Raw genomic sequence first — 23,098 nt, forward strand, 5'->3', positions numbered from 1 at the left:
AAACATGAACTAATACTTTACAGATACTGCAATATGATTATTCATTGGTGTCCTATAAAAGCAGTTCTACGTCATAACTGCCCACCCTCAAGCCACGCTTCCTACCACTCAATCCGGAAATAGCCCAATGTCACATCCACCTGGAGATGTACTTCCGGTATAGACTATGAATCTAATTTTTTTTTTTAAATCCTGAAGTGGAGGCAGTCTAAGTCTACTTTTCCCAACTTCAAACCACGCCTCCTACCATTAAAACCGAAAAATACCGGAAATAGCCCAATACCACATTTGCCTTTTGATGTACTTCCGGTCTGGACTACAAATCTAATGTTTTAAGGAATCCGGAAGCAGTTCTACGTCCACCCTTAAGCCACGTCTCCTACCACTCAACCTAGAAATACCGGAAATAGCCCGATGCCACATCCGCCTTTTGATATACTTCCGGTATGGACTACAGATCTAATTTTCTAGAGAACCCGGAAGCAGTGCTACGTCATAACTGCTCACCCTCAAGCCACGTCTCCTACCACTCAACCTGGAAAGACCGGAAATAGCCCAATACCACATCCGCCTTTTGATGTACTTCCAGTATGGACCACAAATCAAATTTTTTAAGGAATCCGGAAGCGAAAGCAGTTCTACGTCATATTTGCCCACCCTGAAGCCACGCCTCCCACCACTCAACCTGGAAATAGCCCGATGCCACATCCACTTCCGGTATGGACTACAAATAAAAATTTTTAAAGAATCCTGAAGCGGAAGCAGTTCTAAGTCTACTTTTCCCACCCTGAAACCAAGCCTCCTACTACTCAACCCAAACAAATACCGGAAATAGCCCGTTGCCACATCCGCCCTTTGATGTACTACCGGTATGGACTACAGATCAATTTTTTTAGGGAGTCCGGAAGCAGTTCCACGTTATAACTGCCCACCCTCAAGCCAAATCTCCTACCACTCAACCTGGAAATACCGGAAATAGCCCGATACCTCATCTGCCTTTTGATGTACTTGCGGTATGGACTACAGATCTAATTTTTTAGGGAATCCGGAAGAAGTTCTATGTCATAACTGCCCACGTTCAAGCGACGCCTCCTACCACTCAACCCGGATACAGCCGGATGCCACATCCAACTGGTGATATACTTCCGGTATGGACTACAAATCTAATTTTCTAGAGAACCCGGAAGCAGTTTTACGTCATAACCGCCCACCCTCAAGCCACGTCTCCTACTACTCAACCTAGAAATACCGGAAATAGCCCGCTGCCACATCCGCCCTTTGATGTACTACCAGTATGGACTATAGATCAATTTTTTTAGGGAGTCCGGAAGCAGTTCTACGTTATAACTGCCCACCCTCAAGCCACGTCTGCTACCGCTCAACCTGGAAAGACCGGAAATAGCCCGATACCACATCTGCCTTTTGATGTACTTGCGGTATGGACTACAGGTCTAATTTTTTAGGGAATCCGGAAGAAGTTCTACGTCATAACTGCCCACGTTCAAGCGACGCCTCCTACCACTCAACCCGGATACAGCCAGATGCCACATCCAACTTCCGGTATGGACTACAAATCTAATTTTTTTAAAAATCCTGAAGCGGAAGCAGTTCTAAGTCTACTTTTACCGCTCAACCTGGAAATACCGGAAATAGCCCGATGCCACATCCGCCTTTTGATGAACTTCCGGTATGGACTCCGAATCTAATGTTTTAAGGGATCCAGAAGCAGTTCTACGTCCACCCTTAAACCACGCCTTCTACCACTCAACCCAGACATACCGAAAATAGCCAGATGCCGCATCCGCCTTTTGATGTACTTCTGGGGTTGTGGACTACAGATCTAATTTTTTAGAGAATCCAGAAGCACTTCTACGTCAAAAATGCTTGCCCTCAAGCCACGTCTCCTACCACTCAGCCTGGAAATACCGGAAAAAGCCCGATGCCACATTCGCCTTTAGATGGACTTCCGGTTTAGGGAATCCGGAAGCAGTTGTATGTCCACCCTTAAGCCATGCCTCCTACCACTCAACCCAGACATACCGAAAACAGCCAGATGCCGCATCCGCCTATTGATGTACTTCTGGGGTTGTGGACTACAGATCTAATTTTTTAGAGAATCCGGAAGCACTTCTACGTCAAAAATGCCTGCCCTCAAGCCACGCCTCCTACCACTCAGCCTGGAAATACGGGAAAAAGCCTGATGCCACATCCGCCTTTTGATGTACTTCCGGTATGGACTACAGATCTAATATTTTAGGGAATCCGGAAGCAGTTGTACGTCCACTTTTAAGCCACGCCTCCTACCACTCAACCTGGACATACCGGAAAAAGCCCGATGCCACATCCGCCTTTAGATGGACTTGTGGTATGGACTACAGATCTAATTTTTAGGGAATCCGGAAGCAGTTTTACGTCCACCTTTAAGCCACACCTCCTACCACTCAACCCGGACATACCGGGAAAAGCCCGATGCCGCATTCGCCTTTAGATGTACTTCCGGTATGGACTACAGATCTAATATTTTAGGGAATCCGGCAGCAGTTGTACGTCCACCTTTAAGCCACGCCTCCTACCACTCAACCCGGACATACCGGAAATAGCCCGATGCCGCATCCGCCTTTAGATGTATTTCCGGTATGGACTACAGATCTAATATTTTAGGGAATCCGGCAGCAGTTGTACGTCCACCTTTAAGCCACGCCTCCTACCACTCAACCCGGACATACCGGAAATAGCCCGATGCCACATCCGCCTTTAGATGGACTTCTGGTATGGACTACAGATCTAATTTTTAGGGAATCCGGAAGCAGTTGTACGTCCACCTTTAAGCCACGCCTCCTACCGCTCAACCCGGACATACCGGAAATAGCCCGATGGCGCATCCTACTTTAGATGTACTTCCGGTATGGACTACAGATCTAATATTTTAGGGAATCTGGGAGCAGTTGTACGTCCACCTTTAAGCCACGCCTCCTACCACTCAACCTGGACATACAGGAAAAAGCCCGATGCCACATCCGCCTTTAGATGGACTTCTGGTATGGACTACACATCTAATTTTTAGGGAATCCGGAAGCAGTTGTACGTCCACCTTTAAGCCACGCCTCCTACCACTCAACCTGGACATACCGGAAAAAGCCCGATGCCACATCCGCCTTTAGATGGACTTCTGGTATGGACTACAGATCTAATTTTTAGGGAATCCGGAAGCAGTTGTACGTCCACCTTTAAGCCACGCCTCCTACCACTCAACCCGGACATACCGGAAATAGCCTGATGCCACATCCGCCTTTAGATGGACTTCTGGTATGGACTACAGATCTAATTTTTAGGGAATCCGGAAGCAGTTGTACGTCCACCTTTAAGCCACGCCTCCTACCACTCAACCCGGACATACCGGAAATAGCCCGATGCTACATCCGTCTTTTGATGTACTCCTGGTATGGACTACAAATCAAAAGGTCGAACCCCTTAAAAACCTACATAGCCTTGGTTTGAGGGTGGGCAAACATGACGTAGACCTACTTCCGCTTCCGGATGCCTTAAAAAAATATATTTTCTGAGAAGGATGTACTAGAGGCCGGACGACATCAGCCCATGCTGACCCCCCTTTCTAAGTGGGGTTGTATGCCAACATGAGGATCTGGACCCAAGCAGGGTAAAGGACTTAAGTTCATCCACGGCAGGCCTCAAGAGCCAGAAAGAAGCTCGCTAACCGGACGGACAAACAACATTTTAGGATTTCTCGACATCGACTGCGCCGGCGAGGTCTGGTTTCTCTCGACCAGCTATGTCACGTTCAAATTTGGGTGCACAGCATGAGAACGATGTCTGAGGACCACCAAGTTACTGTCAGTTCACGTTGGGACGACGCTGGTTAGACGACAAACGAAGGCCTCGGCGGACCACCGAGACAGCGGAGGAGGTAACTCACCTGTCATCGTCTCTCCGTCTGAGTCCGGCTGTCCATCTGTGACCAGGGAGACACGCCGTTAATCATCCCCCCCGACTGGAGTGTCGCCGTGTCGTAAAAAGGCGGGGCCCGCTTACCCTTGATGACTCTGGTGACCTTAGTCAGGCCCGGCTCTCCGATCACCCGGGTCACCTTGGTGACCGAGGGGTCCCCTTCCACCACGGTGGTTACCTCGGTGACCACTGGCTCGCCCTCCACCACCACCTGGGTGACAATGGGCTCCTTTTTGATCACCCGGGTCACCTTGGTGAGGGAGGGTTCTCCATCCACCAGGATCAGCGGCGTCTGCCCGGGACCTGCAGGGGAGTAAACAGGCAGATCACTACCCTCCCCCCGCTTAAGAGAAAGAAGTCCGTGTAAAAAAAAATCATACTTTATCAGCGCTATGTTACCCGATACACGTGAAGGCATGCGGCCGTCGGAGGGGAAGTGCGCCGGACCGAGACTTCCAAGACTCTGACAGCCTAATTGCACCGTTACCTGATAATTGCACCGTTACCTGATAATTGCACCGTTACCTGATATGCCGACGGATTCCAGAGGTTTTAGGAGTGGATCCCGACAAGAAGCATGAGTGTAATCAATGTCTGGCAGCAGCCACATTTCCATGGAGGAATGCAGGGTTCTGATCCAGTTTGGATGTCAGGACACAATCCAAAAGATTGCCGAGAAACACCTGAACCAAACTTCTTTGGGCCAACACTTTTAATACGATTGTTACATCGTGATAACGTATGTTGTCGACATATTTTAGATGTGGCCTGCAAATTTGACAGCACCCCGCATCCTCTGTGGAATGTAGCCAGCTGGCGGCTAACGTCCCTCCACAGTGCGAAGCTGCTCCTTTGTCAATAGTCAATATTTTGGACGTTTGATCTCATAATCATGATTATTTTATCTCACAATTTTGACATTTTATCAAATAATCATGATGATTTTTTCTCATAAATTTTAACCTTTTATCTCATGTTTTGTTTTTTGTCAAGATTTTTTTACATCAATATTTTCACTTTTTATCAAATAATTATGAAGTTTTTTCTAATTATTTCTATTTTTTATGTCATATTTTTGACTATTTCATAAATTCTACATTTTATCTAATAATTTTTTACTTTTGATCTCATAATTATGATTTTTTTGTACTTAATTTTTGTTTTTTTTTATCAAATAATTATGACGTTTTATCTAATTATTTACAATTTTGATCTCACATTTTTGACTTTCTCAAAATTTTATCTCATAATCGTGTTTTAATCTACGGCATGATTTTGACTTTTTAAGTTTTATCAAATAATTCTTATTTTTTATCCAAATATTTTGACTTTTTATCTATATTTTATCTCGTAATTTTGAAATTTTATCTAATAATAGTTCATTTTTGATCAAGATTTTTTTACATTAATATTTTCACTTTTTCTCAAATAATTTTGAAGTTTTATCTAATTATTTTTACTTTTGATGTCATATTTTTGACTATTTCGAAATTTCTATATTTTATCTAATAATTTTTACTGTTTATCTCATAATTATGATTTTTTGTCATGATTTTTTTTAACTTCATTTTTACTATTTTTTATCAAATAATTATGACGTTTTATCTAATTATTTTGAATTTTGATCTCACATTTTGGACTTTCTTGAAATTTTATCTCATAATCGTGTTTTAATCTACGGCATGATTTTGACTTTTTAAGTTTTATCAAATAATTCAGATTTTTTATCCAAATATTTTGACTTTTTATCTATATTTTATCTCGTAATTTTGAAATTTTATCTCATAAAAGTTAATTTTTGATCAAGATTTTTTTACATTAATATTTTCACTTTTTCTCAAATAATTTTGAAGTTTTATCTAATTATTTTTACTTTTGATGTCATATTTTTGACTATTTCGAAATTTCTATATTTTATCTAATAATTTTTACTGTTGATCTCATAATTATGATTTTTTGTCATGATTTTTTTTAACTTCACTTTTACTATTTTTTATCAAATAATTATGACGTTTTATCTAATTATTTTGAATTTTGATCTCACATTTTGGACTTTCTTGAAATTTTATCTCATAATCGTGTTTTAATCTACGGCATGATTTTGACTTTTTACCTCATATTTGACGTTTTATCAAATAATTCAGACTTTTTATCCAAATGTTTTGACTTTTTATCTATATTTTATCTTGTAATTTTGAAATTTTATCTCATAATAGTTAATTTTTGATCAAGATTTTTTTACATTAATATTTTCAGTTTTTATCAAATAATTATGACGTTTTATCTAATTATTTCTACTTTATAAATGTTTATTATTTCGACATTTTATCTTACAATCATGTTTTATGTATGCAATGATTTTTTACTCTACCTCATATTTTGTCTTTTTTTCATCAAATCATAAGAACTTTTTATCCAATTATTTCGTCTTTTTATCTACGTTTGTATATTTATCCCCTAATTTTTACATTTTATCTCATAATCATGATTATTTTATCTCACAGTTTTGACATTTTATCTCATAATCATGATTATTTTTTCTCATAAATTTTAACCTTTTATCTCAATGTTTTTTTTGTCAAGATTTTTTTACATCAATATTTTCACTTTTTATCAAATAATTTTGAAGTTTTATCTAATTATTTCTACTTTTTATGTCATATTTTTGACTATTTCATAAATTCTACATTTTATCTAATAATTTTTTACTTTTGATCTCATAATTATGATTTTTTTGTACTTCATTTTTATTATTTTTTTATCAAATAATTATGACGTTTTATCTAATTATTTACAATTTTGATCTCACATTTTTGACTTTCTCGAAATTTTATCTCATAATCGTGTTTTAATCTACGGCATGATTTTGACTTTTTACGTTTTATCAAATAATTCAGATTTTTTATCCAAATATTTTGACTTTTTATCTATATTTTATCTCGTAATTTTGAAATTTTATCTCATAATAGTTAATTTTTGATCAAGATTTTTTTACATCAATATTTTCACTTTTTATCAAATAATTTTGAAGTTTTATCTAATTATTTCTACTTTTGATGTCATATTTTGGACTATTTCATAATTTCTACAGTTTATCTAATAATTTTTTACTTTTTATGTCATAATTATGATTTTTTGTCATGATTTTTTTTTTACTTCATTTTTACTATTTTTTATCAAATAATTATGACGGTTTATCAAATTATTTAGAATTTTGATCTCACATTTTTGACTTTCTCGAAATTTTATCTCATAATCCTGTTTTAATCTCCGGCCTGATTTTGACTTTTTACCTCATATATTTTACGTTTTATCAAATAATTCTGACTTTTTATCCAAATATTTTGACTTTTTATCTATATTTTATCTCGTAATTTTGAAATTTTATCTCAAAATAGTTAATTTTTGATCAAGATTTTTTTACATCAATATTTTCAGTTTTTATCAAATAATTTTGAAGTTTTATCAAATTATTTCTACTTTTGATGTCATATTTTGGACTATTTCATAATTTCTACATTTTATGTAATAATTTTTTACTTTTTATTTCATAATTATGATTTTTTATTCATGATTTTTTTTAACTTCCTTTTTACCAATTTTTATCAAATAATTATGACGTTTTATCTAATTATTTTGAATTTTGATCTCAAATTTTGACTTTCTCGAAATTTTATCTCGTAATCATGTTTTAATCTACGGCATGATTTTGACTTTTTACCTCATATTTTTTAAGATGTATCAAATAATTCTGACTTTTTATCCTAATATTTTGACTTTTTATTTACATTTTATCTCTTAATTTTGACATTTTATCTCATAATCGTGATTTTTTTGTCTCATAATTTTAACCTTTTACCACATAATAGTTAATTTTTTATCAAGATTTTTTCTACACCATTATTTTGACTTTTTATCAAATAATTATGAAGTTTTATCTAATTATTTCTACTTTTGATCTCATATTTTTGACTATGTATTTCATAATTTCTACATTTTATCTGATAATTAGGATTTTTTTTACCTCATTATTATGACTTTTTATCCATTTTTTTTACCTTTTACCTTATAAGCATGTCTTGTGTCATAATTTTTTAAACTTTTTACCTTATAATATGGATTTTTTAATAAATAAGTACTACTTTTTATCCAATCAATTCCACATTTTATCTCGTATTTTTGACATTTAATATCATAATCATGGTTATTTTATCTCATAATATTGACCCGTCTTGTAATAATTTGGACATTTTTCAAATAATTACGACGTTTAATCTAATTATTTCTACTTTATAAATGTATATTATTTTAACATTTTATCTCATAATCATGTTTTATGTATGCAATGATTTTTACTCTTTAACTTATATTTTGTATTTTTATCAAACAAGGACTTTTTATCCGATTATTTCGACTTTTTATCTATATATTATCTCATCATCATGATTATTTTATCTTACAATTTTGACATTTTATCTCATATTAAATTTTTTTGTCAAGATTTTTTTTTACATCATTATTTTGACTTTTTATCAAATAATTATAAAGTTTTATCCAATTATTTCGACTTTTTATCTATATATTATCTCATAATTTCGACATTTCTTCTCATAATCATGATCATTTTATCTCACAATTTTGCCATTTTATCTCATAATCATGATCATTTTATCTCATATTATTTTTTTTTGTCAAGACTTTTTTTTTTTTTTTACATCATTTTGACTATGAAGTCTTATCCATTTATTTCTACTTTTGGTCTCATATTTTTGCCTCTCTCTTTCATAATTTCTACATTTTATCTCATAATTACAATTTTTTTGTCATGATTTTTTTATTTATTTCATTTTTACTTTTTTCGTGACCTTTGATCTAATTATTCATATTTTTGACTATCTCGACATTTTATCTCATCATCGTGTTTCAATGTATGACACGATTTTGACTTTTCACCTCATATTTTCCCCTTTTTATCAAATAATTCTGACTTTTTATCCAATTATTTCGACTTTTTAACAAATAATCATGACGTTTTATCTAATTATTTCTACTTTATAAAGGATTATTATTTCGACATTTTATCTCATATTAATGTTTTAAGTATGCAATGATTTTTACTCTTTAACTTATATTTTGTATTTTTATCAATTAGGACTTTTTATCCAATTATTTCGACTTTTTATCTATATATTATCTCATAATTTCGACATTTCTTCTCATAATCATGATTATTTTAGCTCACAATTTTGACATTTTATCTCATGATCATGATCATTTTATCTCATATTAATTTTTTTTGTCAAGATTTTTTTTACATCATTATTTTGACTTTTTATCAATTAATTATGAAGTTTTATCTAATTATTTCTACTTTTGATCACATATTTTTGACAATTTATTTAATCATTTCTACATTTTATCTGCTAATGATTTTTTTTGTCATGATTTTTTTTACCTTTATCTCATAATTTTGACTTTTTATCTTACAAGCACGTCTTTTGTGTCATAATTAAGGACATTTTATCCAATTATTTCAACTTTTCATCTATGTTTTATCTCATAATTTTGACATTTTATCTCATAATTATGATTATTTTATCTAATAATTTTTACATTTTATCTCATTATCATGATAATTGTATCCTTTTATCTCATAATAATTATTTTGCCAAGATTTTTTTACATCATTATTTTGACTTTTTATCAAATAATTATGACGTTTTATTTAATTATTTCTACTTTATAAAAGATTATTATTTCGACATTTTATTTCATAATCATGTTTTATTTATGCAATGATTTTTACTCTTTAACTTATATTTTGTATTTTTATCAAACAAGGACTTTTTATCCAATTATTTCGACTTTTTATGTATATATTATCTCATCATCATGATTATTTTATCCCATAATTTTGACATTTTATCTCATAATCATGATCATTCTATCTCATATTAATTTTTTTTGTCAAGATGTTTTTTTTACATCATTATTTTGACTTTTTATCAAATAATTATGAAGTTTTATCTAATTATTTCTACTTTTGATCTCATATTTTTGACTATCTATTTCATAATTACAATGTTTTTGTCATGATTTTTTTATTTATTTCATTTTTACTTTTTTTCCATGACGTTTTATCTAATTATTCTGAATTTTGATGTCATATTTTTGATTATCTCGACATTTTATCTCATCATCGTGTTTCAATGTATGACACGATTTTGACTTTTTACCTCATATTTTCCCCTTTTTATCAAATAATTCAGACTTTTCTATCCAATTATTTCGACTTTTCATCTCATAATTCCAACTTTTATCTCATATTTTCCCCTTTTTATCAAATAATTCAGACTTTTTAATCCAATTATTTCGACTTTTCATCTCATAATTCCAATTTTTACCTCATATTTTCCCCTTTTTATCAAATAATTCAGACTTTTTTATCCAATTATTTCAACTTTTCATCTCATAATTCCAATTTTTACCTCATATTTTCCCCTTTTTATCAAATAATTCAGACTTTTTTATCCAATTATTTCGACTTTTCATCTCATAATTCCAATTTTTACCTCATATTTTCCCCTTTTTATCAAATAATTCAGATTTTTTATCCAATTATTTCGACTTTTCATCTCATAATTCCAATTTTTACCTCATATTTTCCCCTTTTTATCAAATAATTCAGACATTTTTATCCAATTATTTCGACTTTTCGTCTCATAATTCCAATTTTTACCTCATATTTCCCCCTTTTTATCAAATAATTCAGACTTTTTAATCCAATTATTTCGAATTTTCATCTCATAATTCCAACTTTTACCTCATATTTTCCCCTTTTTATCAAATAATTCAGACTTTTTTATCCAATTATTTCGACTTTTCATCTCATAATTCCAACTTTTACCTCATATTTTCCCCTTTTTATCAAATAATTCAGACTTTTTTATCCAATTATTTCGACTTTTCATCTCATAATTCCAACTTTTACCTCATATTTTCCCCTTTTTATCAAATAATTCAGACTTTTTAATCCAATTATTTCGACTTTTCATCTCATAATTCCAATTTTTACCTCATATTTTCCCCTTTTTATCAAATAATTCAGACTTTTTTATCCAATTATTTCGACTTTTCATCTCATAATTCCAATTTTTACCTCATATTTTCCCCTTTTTATCAAATAATTCAGACTTTTTTATCCAATTATTTCGATTTTTCATCTCATAATTCCAACTTTTACCTCATATTTTCCCCTTTTTATCAAATAATTCAGACTTTTTTTATCCAATTATTTCGATTTTTCATCTCAATTCCAACTTTTACCTCATATTTTCCCCTTTTTATCAAATAATTCAGACTTTTTTATCCAATTATTTCAACTTTTCATCTCATAATTCCAACTTTTACCTCATATTTTCCCCTTTTTATCAAATAATTCAGACTTTTTTATCCAATTATTTCGACTTTTCATCTCATAATTCCAACTTTGCACCTCAATTTGCATGTGTAGGTCAGGTTTCAACCTACAAAAAGACGTCAGGTATCAAACGCCAGAAGAAAAAGTGCTTCTCAAAACCATGTTACACAGCAAGTAAGCAGATATTTACAGTACATTAACAATTAGATAAATATGAATAAAATCCTACATTAGTAGACTTTGTATGTGAAATAATGTAAGGTTATTGCAATACAGAGACATCGGACCGGCCAGACTCACCTTGCTCGGTGTACTCCGTGGTGGTGACCGTGGTGGTCCTCTCTGTGGAGACCAAACAGCTTCAGCGGACGGTCAGGGGGTCAAAGGTCAGCACGGAGGGAAACTTACTGAGGAAGGTGAGCGGGACCTCAGAGTAGGAGAATCCTGAGATGAACTAGGGAACAGGAACCGAGAGTTTCACAGGGAGTCCCCCCCGAACCATCAGGCGTGTGTGGCGGCTACCTGGATCTTGATGTACTTGATGATCTTCCTGAGGAGCAGCAGCAGGTCCTGGCGGCCCACGGGAAGATCTGCCAGGGGGGGGGGGGGGGGGTCAACAGAGCGGGACGTCACCGTTGTTCCGCACGGGCGCCGTTGTTCCATGAGCTCACCTGCGGGGTAGAGGACGTTCTTCACCACGTGGATCACGCCGTTGGTGGCCATCAGGTCGCCGTCGGGGACGCCCACCGAGTTGACGTGGATGGAGTTGTTGGCCTGAGCACAAAACACGTATCAGATGCTGCACATCTGGGACTTTTGACCCCCAAACACACCATGAGCTCGCTCAATTTGCATAATTAGTCCGACTAATAGTTAGGAAGACTATCAAAACAGTTGCTGGTAGCAGCTACTGTCCACATTTCACAAGTCCTGGTATCTGGGAGTCCAAACCAGATACCAATATTTAGTACTTTTGTGTGTGTTTATAAATATGAATTGTTTTTGATAATAAAATCCCATTTTTTTACTGCAAGATTTAATAAAGAGATGATTGTCACACACACACACACACACACACACACACACACACACACACACACACACACACACACACACACACACACACACACTAGGTGTGGTGAAATTATTCTCTGCGTTTGACCCGTCACCTTTGATCACTCCCTGGGAGGTGAGGGGAGCAGTGAGCAGCAGCAGTGGCCGCGCCCGGGAATCATTTTTGGGTGATTTAACCCCCAATTCCAACCCTCTGATGCTGAGTGCCAAGCAGGGAGGTAATGGCTCCCATTTTTATGGTCTTTGGTATGACTCGGCCCGGGGTTTGAACTCACGACCTACTGATCTAACCACTATCTCACTTGCAAGTATGACATTAAGTTGCACTTGCAGCTACAAGTCCAAGACGTTGGATGGCAGTCGTGTCCAAAATTTTGGACTTGGAGGTCGCATTGGGCTAAAAAAAATATGGTCATTTTGAATGGTTTTATATATATATATATATATATATATATATATATATAAAGATGGCGGCAAGGAGGTGGAGGATGCAGCGGAGCGGAGAGGCGGGGGGTGTCGGGAGTGACGCCGCCACAATCTAAATCAGGTGCGTGGCACAAGGAGAGATCGAAGAGTGGAAGCAAAAGAGCGCACGACAACGACAACGACGCGGCCGACTGAAGGAGAGCGAGGAGCGAGCAGGAGGGAAGGAGCTGAAAAGCCACCAAACCGAAAGACAAGCTTTATTTGTGAGATAAAAAGAGTCAGACCTGCTCGAGTGAGATGTCCTTCCTGGGTGGTCCATGCAACCCACACGACGACGGCTTAAGTCTGTCACATATATATATGTATATATAAAATGTGAGTGTGAATGTTGTCTATCTGTATTAACGCTGTGATGAGGTGGCGACTTGTCCAGGGTGTACCTGCCTTTTGCCCGAGTGCAGCTGAGATAGGCTCCAACACCGCTCGCGATCCCCAATGGGACAAGCGGTAGAAAATGGTTGGATATATATATATATATAATATATTTTATCATATTTATAATATAGTTTATTAGCATTATTATTGTATTAGGTCTGTCACATATATATACACACACGTATATATATATATATATAATGTGAGTGTGAATGTTGTCTATCTGTATTGGCCCTGTGATGAGGTGGCGACTTGTCCAGGGTGTACCTGCCTTCTGCCCGAATGCAGCTGAGATAGGCTCCAGCACCGCTCGCGATCCCCAATGGGACAAGCAGTAGAAAATGGTTGGATATATATATATATATATATTTATCATATATTTTATTAGCATTATTATTGAATTATTATGTGTCATTTTATTGGCCTCATTATAATATTAAAATGTATATTAGCATGACGCTATAGAAGCTGTAGAAAATGGTTGGATATATATATATATATATATATATATATTTATCATATTTATAATATATTTTATTAGCATTATTATTGTATTATGTGTCATTTTATTGGACTCATAATATTAAAATGTATATTAGCATGACGCTATAGAAGCTATAGAAAATGGTTGGATATATATATATATATATATATTTATCATATTTATAATATATTTTATTAGCATTATTATTGTATTATGTGTCTTTTTATTGGACTCATAATATTAAAATGTATATTAGCATGACGCTATAGAAACTATAGAAGCTGTAGAAAATGGTTGGATATATATATTTAACATATTTATAATATATTTTATTAGCATTATTATTGTATTATGTGTCTTTTTATTGGACTCATAATATTAAAATGTATATTAGCATGACGCTATAGAAACTATAGAAGCTGTAGAAAATGGTTGGATATATATATTTAACATATTTATAATATATTTTATTAGCATTATTATTGTATTATTATGTGTCATTTTATTGGCCTCATAATATTAAAATGTATATTAGCATGACGCTATAGAAGCTGTAGAAAATGGATGTATATATATATTTATCATATTTATATTTTATTAGCATTATTATTGTATTATGTGTCATTTTATTGGACGCATTATAATATTAAAATGTATATTAGCATGACGCTATAGAAGCTATAGAAAATGGTGGGATATATGTATATATATATATATTTATCATATTTATAATATATTTTATTAGCATTATTATGATATTGTGTGTCTTTTTATTGGACTCATTATAGTATTAAAATGTATATTAGCATGACGCTATAGAAGCTGTAGAAAATGGTTGGATATATATATATATATATATATATCATATTTATAATATATTTTATTAGCATTATTATTGTATTATGTGTCATTTTATTGGACTCATTATAATATTAAAATGTATATTAGCATGACGCTATAGAAGCTGTAGAAAATGGTTGGATATATATATATATATATATATTTATCATATTTATTATATATTTTATTAGCATTATTATTGTATTATGTGTCACTTTATTGGACTCATAATATTAAAATGTAGATTAGCATGACGCTATAGAAGCTATAGAAGCTGTAGAAAATGGTTGGATGTATATATATATTTATCACATTTATAATATATTTTATTAGCATTATTATTGTATTATTATGTGTCATTTTATTGGACTCATAATATTAAAATGTATATTAGCATGACGCAATAAAAGCTATAGAAACTGTAGAAAATGGTTGGATGTATATATATATATATATTTATCATATTTATAATATATTTTCTTAGCATTATTATTGTATTATGTGTCATTTTATTGGACTCATATTAAAATGTATATTAACATGACGCTATAGAAGCTATAGAAAATGGTTGGATATATATATATATATATATATATTTATCCATCCATCCATTTTCTACCGCTTATTCCCTTTCGGGGTCGCGGGGGGCGCTGGCACCTATCTCAGCTACAATCGGGCGGAATATTTATAATATATTTTATTAGCATTATTATTGTATTATGTGTCATTTTATTGGACTCATTATATTAAAATGTATATTAGCATGACGCTAAAGAAGCTATAGAAGCTGTAGAAAATGGTTGGATTTTTATAATATATTTATAATATATTTTATTAGCATTATTATTGTATTATGTGTCATTTTATTGGACTCATAATATTAAAATGTATATTAGCATGACGCTAGTGCATTTTTGCAAAAAGGGAAACCTTACTTTACTTACTTTGGAGAGCTTTTAAGACAATCGCTTTGTTGGCATTACAACTGGCGACATCACCGCTAGGTCGCTAAGCCGAGTGCGCTCTCAGTTCTGCTGGAGTGACCGCCAAGTGTTAGGGCGCGACGTCAGGTTTGATGCCGCCGTTGGACTTGATTGATTGATTGAAAATTTTATCAGTACATATTCTATACAATTGACTACTAAATGGTAACACTCCAATAAGTTTTTCAACTTTCTTAAGGTCCATGTTCATCAATTCATGGATTGACGTGAATCGTGGCCGCGATCAAGTTTTTCAAATAGAGATTGATGAACAACTATCAGGGTGGAGGAGTGTTGAGGCATGATGGCCACAGCAGGCCCGTCTGCTCCACCACTTGCTGATCAACTTCCTGTAATCAGGAGGCTGCTGTGGAGGCGGACGTCTGAGTCACCCGGGGATAGGTTTTCCCTCCTCTGCGCTACTTCCTGTCTGCTTTTCACGCCCACCATAGCACGAGACGCCACCAGATCGCCCGATTGCTTTATCGCCACGGAAAGTAGAGAGGAAACCAAGGAAATGACGGCAGGACGGTCTTGATTATGTCTCGTCGTCCTCCGGGGATGATCCCCGAGCTTCCGGGCGGACTTTCCCAGCAGACGCGAGACATTGAAACAACGTTGATTACACGTACACGTCCTTTGAAAGCGACTTTGAAACAACCTTGCAAAATAGTTGTGTTTGTAAACTGAGATCAATGTTGAGGTCTAGGAATGGGATCCATGTTGGTTGGGAAATGACCAAATTTCAATGTCAAATAAACGTTACATCCTGACATTGATTAAAGGTCGTCGAAAAGCACGTTGTGTTTGTGTTGTAGAATATTGGTTGGGAAACGACCAAAATTCAACGGTCAAATTAACATCGGAACCCGACATTGATTAAACGTTGTCAAAAAGGATGTTGTTTCAACGTTGTATTTGTGTTGTTGATATTGGTTGGGAGTTGACCAAATTTCAACGGTCAAATCAACATCAGAACCCAACATTGATTAAATATCGTCAAAAAGCATGTTGTTTCAACGTTGTGTTTGTGTTGTAGAATATTGGTTGGGAAATGACCAAAATTCAATGGTCAAAACGTCAGAACCCAACGTTGTCAAAAAACATGTTTTTTAATGTTGTATTTGTGTTGTAGAATATTGGTTGGGAAACAACCAAAATTCAATGTTTAAAAAATGTCAGAACCCAACATTGATTTAACATCGTCAAAAAGCATGTTGTTTCAACGTTGTATTTGTGTCGTAGAATATCGGTTGAGAAATGACCAAAATTCAACGTTCAAATCAATGTCAGAACCCAACGTTGATTAAACGTTGTCAAAAAGCATGTTTTTTCAACGTTGTATTTGTGTAAAAGTTGGGAAATGACCAAACTTCAATGGTCAAATCAACATCAGAACCAAAAAATGATTAAACGTCATCATAAAACATGTTGTTTCAACGTTGTATTTTTGTTGTAGAATAATGGTTGGGAAAATACCAAAATTCAATGGTCAAATCAACATTAGAACCCGACATTGATTTAACGTAAAAAAATACGTTGTTTCAACGTTGTATTTGTGTTGTAGAATATTGGTTGGTAAATGACCAAAATTCAATAATCAAGTAACATCAGAACCCAACATTGATTAAACGTCGCCAAAAAACATGTTGTTTCATCGTTATTTGTTGTATATTATTGGTTAGAAAATGACCTAAAATCAATGGTCAAAAAAACATCGGAACTCAACATTGATTAAACGCTGTATTTATGTTGTAAAATATTGGTTGGGAAATGACCCAAATTCAATAATCAAGTCAACATCAGAACCCAACATTGATTAAACGTCATCAAAAAACATGTTTCAACGTTGTTATTTGTGTTGTAGAATATTGGTTAGAAAATGACCAAAATTCCATGGTCAAAAAAACATCGGAACTCAACATTGATTAAACGTTGTCAAAACGTTGTATTTATGTTGTAAAATATTGGTTGGGAAATGACCAAATTTCAATGGTCAAATCAACATCATAATCGAACATTGATTAAACGTCATCAAAAAGCATGTTTTTTCAATGTTTTGAATTTGTGTTGTAGAATATTCTTTAGAAAATGACCAAAATTCAATGGTCAAACCAACGTCAGGACCCAACGTTAATTAAACGTTGTCATAAAACATGTTGTTTCAACGTTGTATTTTTGTTGTAGAACATTGGTTGGGAAATGACCAAAATTCAATGGTCAAATCAACATCAGAACCCAACATTGATTAAACGTCGTCAAAAAACATGTTTCAACGTTGTTAATTGTGTTGTAGAATATTGGTTAGAAAATGACCAAAATTCAATGGTCAAAAAAACATCGGAACTCAACATTGATTAAATGTTGTCAAAACGTTGTATTTATGTTGTAAAATATTGGTTGGGAAATGACCCAAATTCAATAATCAAATCAACATCGGAACCCAACATTGATTAAACGTCATCAAAAAACATGTTTCAACGTTGTTATTTGTGTTGTATAATATTGGTTGGGAAATAACCAAAATTCAATGGTCAAAAAAACATCGGAACTCAACATTGATTAAACGTTGTCAAAACGTTGTATTTATGTTGTAAAATATTGGTTGGGAAATGACCAAATTTCAATGGTCAAATCAACATCATAATAGAACATTGATTAAACGTCATCAAAAAGCATGTTTTTTCAATGTTTTGAATTTGTGTTGTAGAATATTCGTTAGAAAATGACCAAAATTCAATGGTCAAACCAACGTCAGTACCCAACGTTAATTGAACGTTGTCATAAAACATGTTGTTTCAACGTTGTATTTTTGTTGTAGAACATTGGTTGGGAAATGACCAAAATTCAATAATCAAGTCAACATCACAAACCAACATTGATTAAACGTCGTCAAAAAACATGTTTCAACGTTGTTATTTGTGTTGTAGAATATTGGTTGGGAAATAACCAAAATTCAATGGTCAAAAAAACATCGGAACTCAACATTGATTAAACGTTGTCAAAACGTATTTATGTTGTAAAATATTGGTTGGGAAATAACCAAATTTCAATGGTCAAATCAACATAATCGAACATTGATTAAACGTTGTCAAAAAGCATGTTGTTTCAACGTTGTATTTGTGTTGTAGAATATTGGTTAGAAAATGACCAAATTTCAATGGTTCAATGTTCTTGTTGGAGCCAATAGAATCAAACGCATCCCGAGCTGAACGGGGGTTCAAGTTCCAGATGTACTTACGGACATGACCTGCAGGTTCCAGTTCCAGATGCACTTACAGACATAACCTGCAGGTTCCAGTTCCAGGTGTACTTACGGACAAGACCAGCAGGTTCTAGTTCCAAATGTACTTACAGACATAACCAGCAGGTTCCAGTTCCAGGTGTACTTACGGACATGACCTGCAGGTTCCAGTTCCAGGTGTACTTACGGACATGACCTGCAGGTTCTAGTTCCAGGTGTACTTACGGACAAGACCAGCAGGTTCTAGTTCCAAATGTACTTACAGACATAACCAGCAGGTTCCAGTTCCAGGTGTACTTACGGACATGACCTGCAGGTTCCAGTTCCAGGTGTACTTACGGACATGACCTGCAGGTTCCAGTTCCAGATGCACTTACAGACATAACCCGCAGGTTCCAGTTCCAGGTGTACTTACAGACATAACCTGCAGGTTCCAGTTCCAGGTGTACTTAGAGACATAACCTGCAGGTTCTAGTTCCAGGTGTACTTACAGACATAACCTGCAGGTTCTAGTTCCAGGTGTACTTACAGACATAACCTGCAGGTTCTAGTTCCAGGTGTACTTACAGACATGACCTGCAGGTTCCGGCCCTGCAGTGTTTTCAGCAGGTTGGTCACGCCCCCTTCCAGGCCGCCATTGATGAAGATGCCATTGCTGACGTGATAAAGCAGAATGGTCCTCAGAACGTTCAGGTCACCTGTCACAAAGCGTCATCGTTATCACCGAGGTGGTGGTGGTGGTGGTGGTGACCTCTATAGTCCCCCCAGGATTTCGCTCGCATTTTTTGTGATTTTTCGCGGCCTCAAATGCCAAAAATCGCGGCAGATTTTTTTGGAAAGTTGCAATGTTTGGAGGCTCGTATTTAATCAACTTGTCATTTTAGGAATTTGTTGTCAATATTTCAGGTATTCCTTGGAACCCTAACCTAAAAAAAATTACAGGATGTCAACAATAATTGAAAATCAAATACTGTATTGATGTTTTACTCGGTTTTTTTTAACCACATAAACTTAAAAGTAGACACTAGATGGCAGCACAAGCACACCTCAGAGCTCATTGTCAAATTACCATACTGTTTTTATTCATTACAACTAATATTATAATTAATTATATTTACAGAAAGAAACCCTACCAAAGGCTTCCTGTCTGTCGAACTGAAATGCTAACATTAGTATGCTAACGGTTAGCATGTGTCAAGCACCAATGTATGTGACTCCGAAGTGTACAACGGCAAGATCGGTAAAAATGTTAGCATGCTAATACTAGCAAGCTACCATGCTGACCTTAGCATGTGTCGAGTACCGAGTTATGACTCTGAGGTGTACAACGGCAAAATTAGCTAAAAAAAAATGTGGCCACGTACCAAGTTTGTTGACTCGAAGGTGCGAAATTAGCTAAAGAAAGTGTAAAATTAGCAGAAAAAAGTTAGCATGTTAATAAAGTTAGCTTGTGGCCACGTATCAGGTTTTATGACTCAAAGGTGCGAAAAAAGTGTAAATTAGCTAAAAATGTTAGCATGCTAACTTAGCATGTGTCAAGTACCAATTTATGACTCTGAGGTGTATAATAGCAAAATGGACCAAGAAAAAGTTAGCATGTGGCCATGTACCAAGTTTTATGACTCTAAGGTGCGAAATGAGCTAAAGAAAAGTGTAAAATTAGCTAAAAGAGTTAGCATGCTAAAAAAGTTAGCATGTGGCCATGTATCAGGTTATATGACTTGAAGGTACTAAAATAGTGTAAATTAGCTAAAAATGTTAGCATGCTAACTTAGCATATGTCAAGTACCAAGTTCTGACTCTGAGGTGTATAATTGCAGAATTGGCTAAAAATGTTAGCATGTGGCCAAGTACCAAGTTTGTTGACTCTAAGGTGTGAAATTAGCTAAAGAAAAGGTAAAATTAGCAAAAAAAGTTAGCATGCTAATACAGTTAGGATGTGGCCACGTATCATGTTTTATGGCTCTAAGGTATGAAATTAGCTAAAGAAAAGTGTAAAATTAGCTAAGAAGGCTAGCATGCTAACTTAGCATGTGACAAGTACCAAGTTATGACTCTGAGGTGTATAATGGCAAAATTGACCAAAGAAAAGTTAGCATGTGGCCACGTACCTAGTTTTATGACTTTCAGGTACGAAAAAAGTGGAAATTAGCTAAAAAGGTTAGTATGCTAACTTAGGTTGGAAAAAAATGCTCCAAAAGTTAGCATTTGGCCAAGTACCAAGAGTTATGACTTTAAGTTGCGGAACTAGCTAATAAAAGTGTAAAATTAGCTAAAAAAGTTAGCATTCTAAAAAAGTTAGCATGTGCCAAGTACCAAAATATGACTTTTGGGTGTTTAACGACAACATTGGCTTTAAAAAAATGCCACAAAGTCTTATGACTCTAAGGTGCGAAATTAGCTAAAAAATAGAGTGTAAAATCAGCTAAAAAAGTTAGCATGCTTAAAAGTTTAGCATGTGTCAAGTACCAAGTTATGACTCTGAGGTGTATAATGGAAAAAATTGCTCCAAAAGTTAGCATGTGGCCAAGTACCAAGTTTTATGACTTTAAGGTGCGAAACTAGCTAATAAAAGTGTACAATTAGCTAAAAAAAAAGTTAGCAGGTGCCAACTACTAAAATTTGACTCAGGGGTGTTTAATGACAACATTGGGTTTAAATAGTTGGTACTAACTTTTGTGACTCTAAGGTGCAAAATTAGCTAAAAAAAAGTTAGCATGCTAAAAAGGTTAGCATCTGCCAAATACTAAAATTTGACTCAGGGGTGTTTAACGACAAAATTGGCTTTAAAAAGTTGGTACTAAGTTTCATGACTTTAAGGTGCAAAATTAGCTAAAAAAAAGTTAGCAGGTGCCAACTACTAAAATTTGACTCAGGGGTGTTTAATGACAACATTGGCTTTAAAAAGTTGGTACTAAGTTTTATGACTCTAAGGTGCAAAATTAGCTAAAAAAAGTTAGCATGCTGAAAAGGTTAGCATGTGCCAACTACTAACATTTTACTCTGGGGTTTTTAACGACAAAATTGGCTTTAAAAAGTTGGTACTGAATTTTACGACTCTAAGGTGCAAAATTAGCTAAAAAAATTGAGTGTAGAATCAGCTGAAAAAGTTAGCATGCTTAAAAGGTTAGCATGTGTCAAATACCAAGTTATGACTCTAAGGTGTATAATTAAAAAAATTGCTCCAAAAGTTAGCATGTGGCCAAGTACCAAGAGTTATGACTTTAAGGTGCTAAACTAGCCAATAAAAGTGTACAATTAGCTAAGAAAATAAAAAAAGTTTGCATGCTAAAAAGGTTAGCATGTGCCAACTACTAAAATTTGACTCAGGGGTTTTTAACGACAAAATTGGCTTTAAAAAGTTGGTACTAAATTTTACGACTCTAAGGTGCAAAATTAGCTAAAAAAATTGAGTGTAGAATCAGCTGAAAAAGTTAGCATGCTTAAAAGGTTAGCATGTGTCAAATACCAAGTTATGACTCTAAGGTGTATAATTAAAAAAATTGCTCCAAAAGTTAGCATGTGGCCAAGTACCAAGAGTTATGACTTTAAGGTGCTAAACTAGCCAATAAAAGTGTACAATTAGCTAAGAAAATAAAAAAAGTTTGCATGCTAAAAAGGTTAGCATGTGCCAACTACTAAAATATGACTCAGGGGTGTTTAACGACAAAATTGGCTTTAAAAGGTTGGCACTAAGTTTTATGACTCTCGGGTGCAAAATTAGCTAAAAAAAAAAAGTTAGCATGCTGAAAAGGTTAGCATGTGCCAACTACTAAAATATGACTCTGGGGTGTTTAACGACAACATTGGCTTTAAATAGTTGGTACTAAGTTTTATGACTCTCGGGTGCAAAATTAGCTAAAAAAAAAAGTTAGCATGCTAAAAAGGTTAGCATGTGCCAACTACTAAAATATGACTCAGGGGTGTTTAACGACAAAATTGGCTTTAAAAAGTTGGTACGAAGTTTTATGACTCTAAGGTGCAAAATTAGCTAAAAAAATAAGTTAGCATGCTAAAAGGGTTAGCATCTGCCAACAACTAAAATTTGACTCAGGGGTGTTTAACGACAAAATTGGCATTAAAAAGTTGGTACTACGTTTTATGACTCTAAGGTGCAAAATTAGCTAAAAAAAGTTAGCTTGTGCCAACTACTAACATTTGACTCAGGGGTGTTTAATGACAAAATTGGCTTTAAGTAGTTGGTACTAAGTTTTATGACTCTAAGG

The 23,098-nt window shown here is 34.5% G+C and overlaps 1 protein-coding gene across 2 annotated transcripts in view; it reads right to left on the reverse strand.

Moving 5' to 3' along the window:
* Positions 1-23,098, reverse strand: part of LOC133550788 (periostin-like) — a 92,740-nt gene that overhangs the window by 9,094 nt on the left and 60,548 nt on the right. For both annotated transcript variants that reach the window (XM_061896826.1, XM_061896827.1), the window contains exons 14-20: positions 19,440-19,570; positions 12,058-12,160; positions 11,909-11,976; positions 11,795-11,840; positions 11,687-11,728; positions 4,051-4,269; positions 3,935-3,970 (exon numbers count right to left, since the gene is read on the reverse strand). In XM_061896826.1, the coding sequence (XP_061752810.1) occupies positions 3,935-3,970; positions 4,051-4,269; positions 11,687-11,728; positions 11,795-11,840; positions 11,909-11,976; positions 12,058-12,160; positions 19,440-19,570 (645 nt within the window). The remainder of the gene's footprint in view (positions 1-3,934; positions 3,971-4,050; positions 4,270-11,686; positions 11,729-11,794; positions 11,841-11,908; positions 11,977-12,057; positions 12,161-19,439; positions 19,571-23,098) is intronic.

The sequence above is a fragment of the Nerophis ophidion genome, linkage group LG04, assembly GCF_033978795.1.
Source record: "Nerophis ophidion isolate RoL-2023_Sa linkage group LG04, RoL_Noph_v1.0, whole genome shotgun sequence".
NCBI classification, from domain to species: Eukaryota; Metazoa; Chordata; class Actinopteri; order Syngnathiformes; family Syngnathidae; genus Nerophis; species Nerophis ophidion.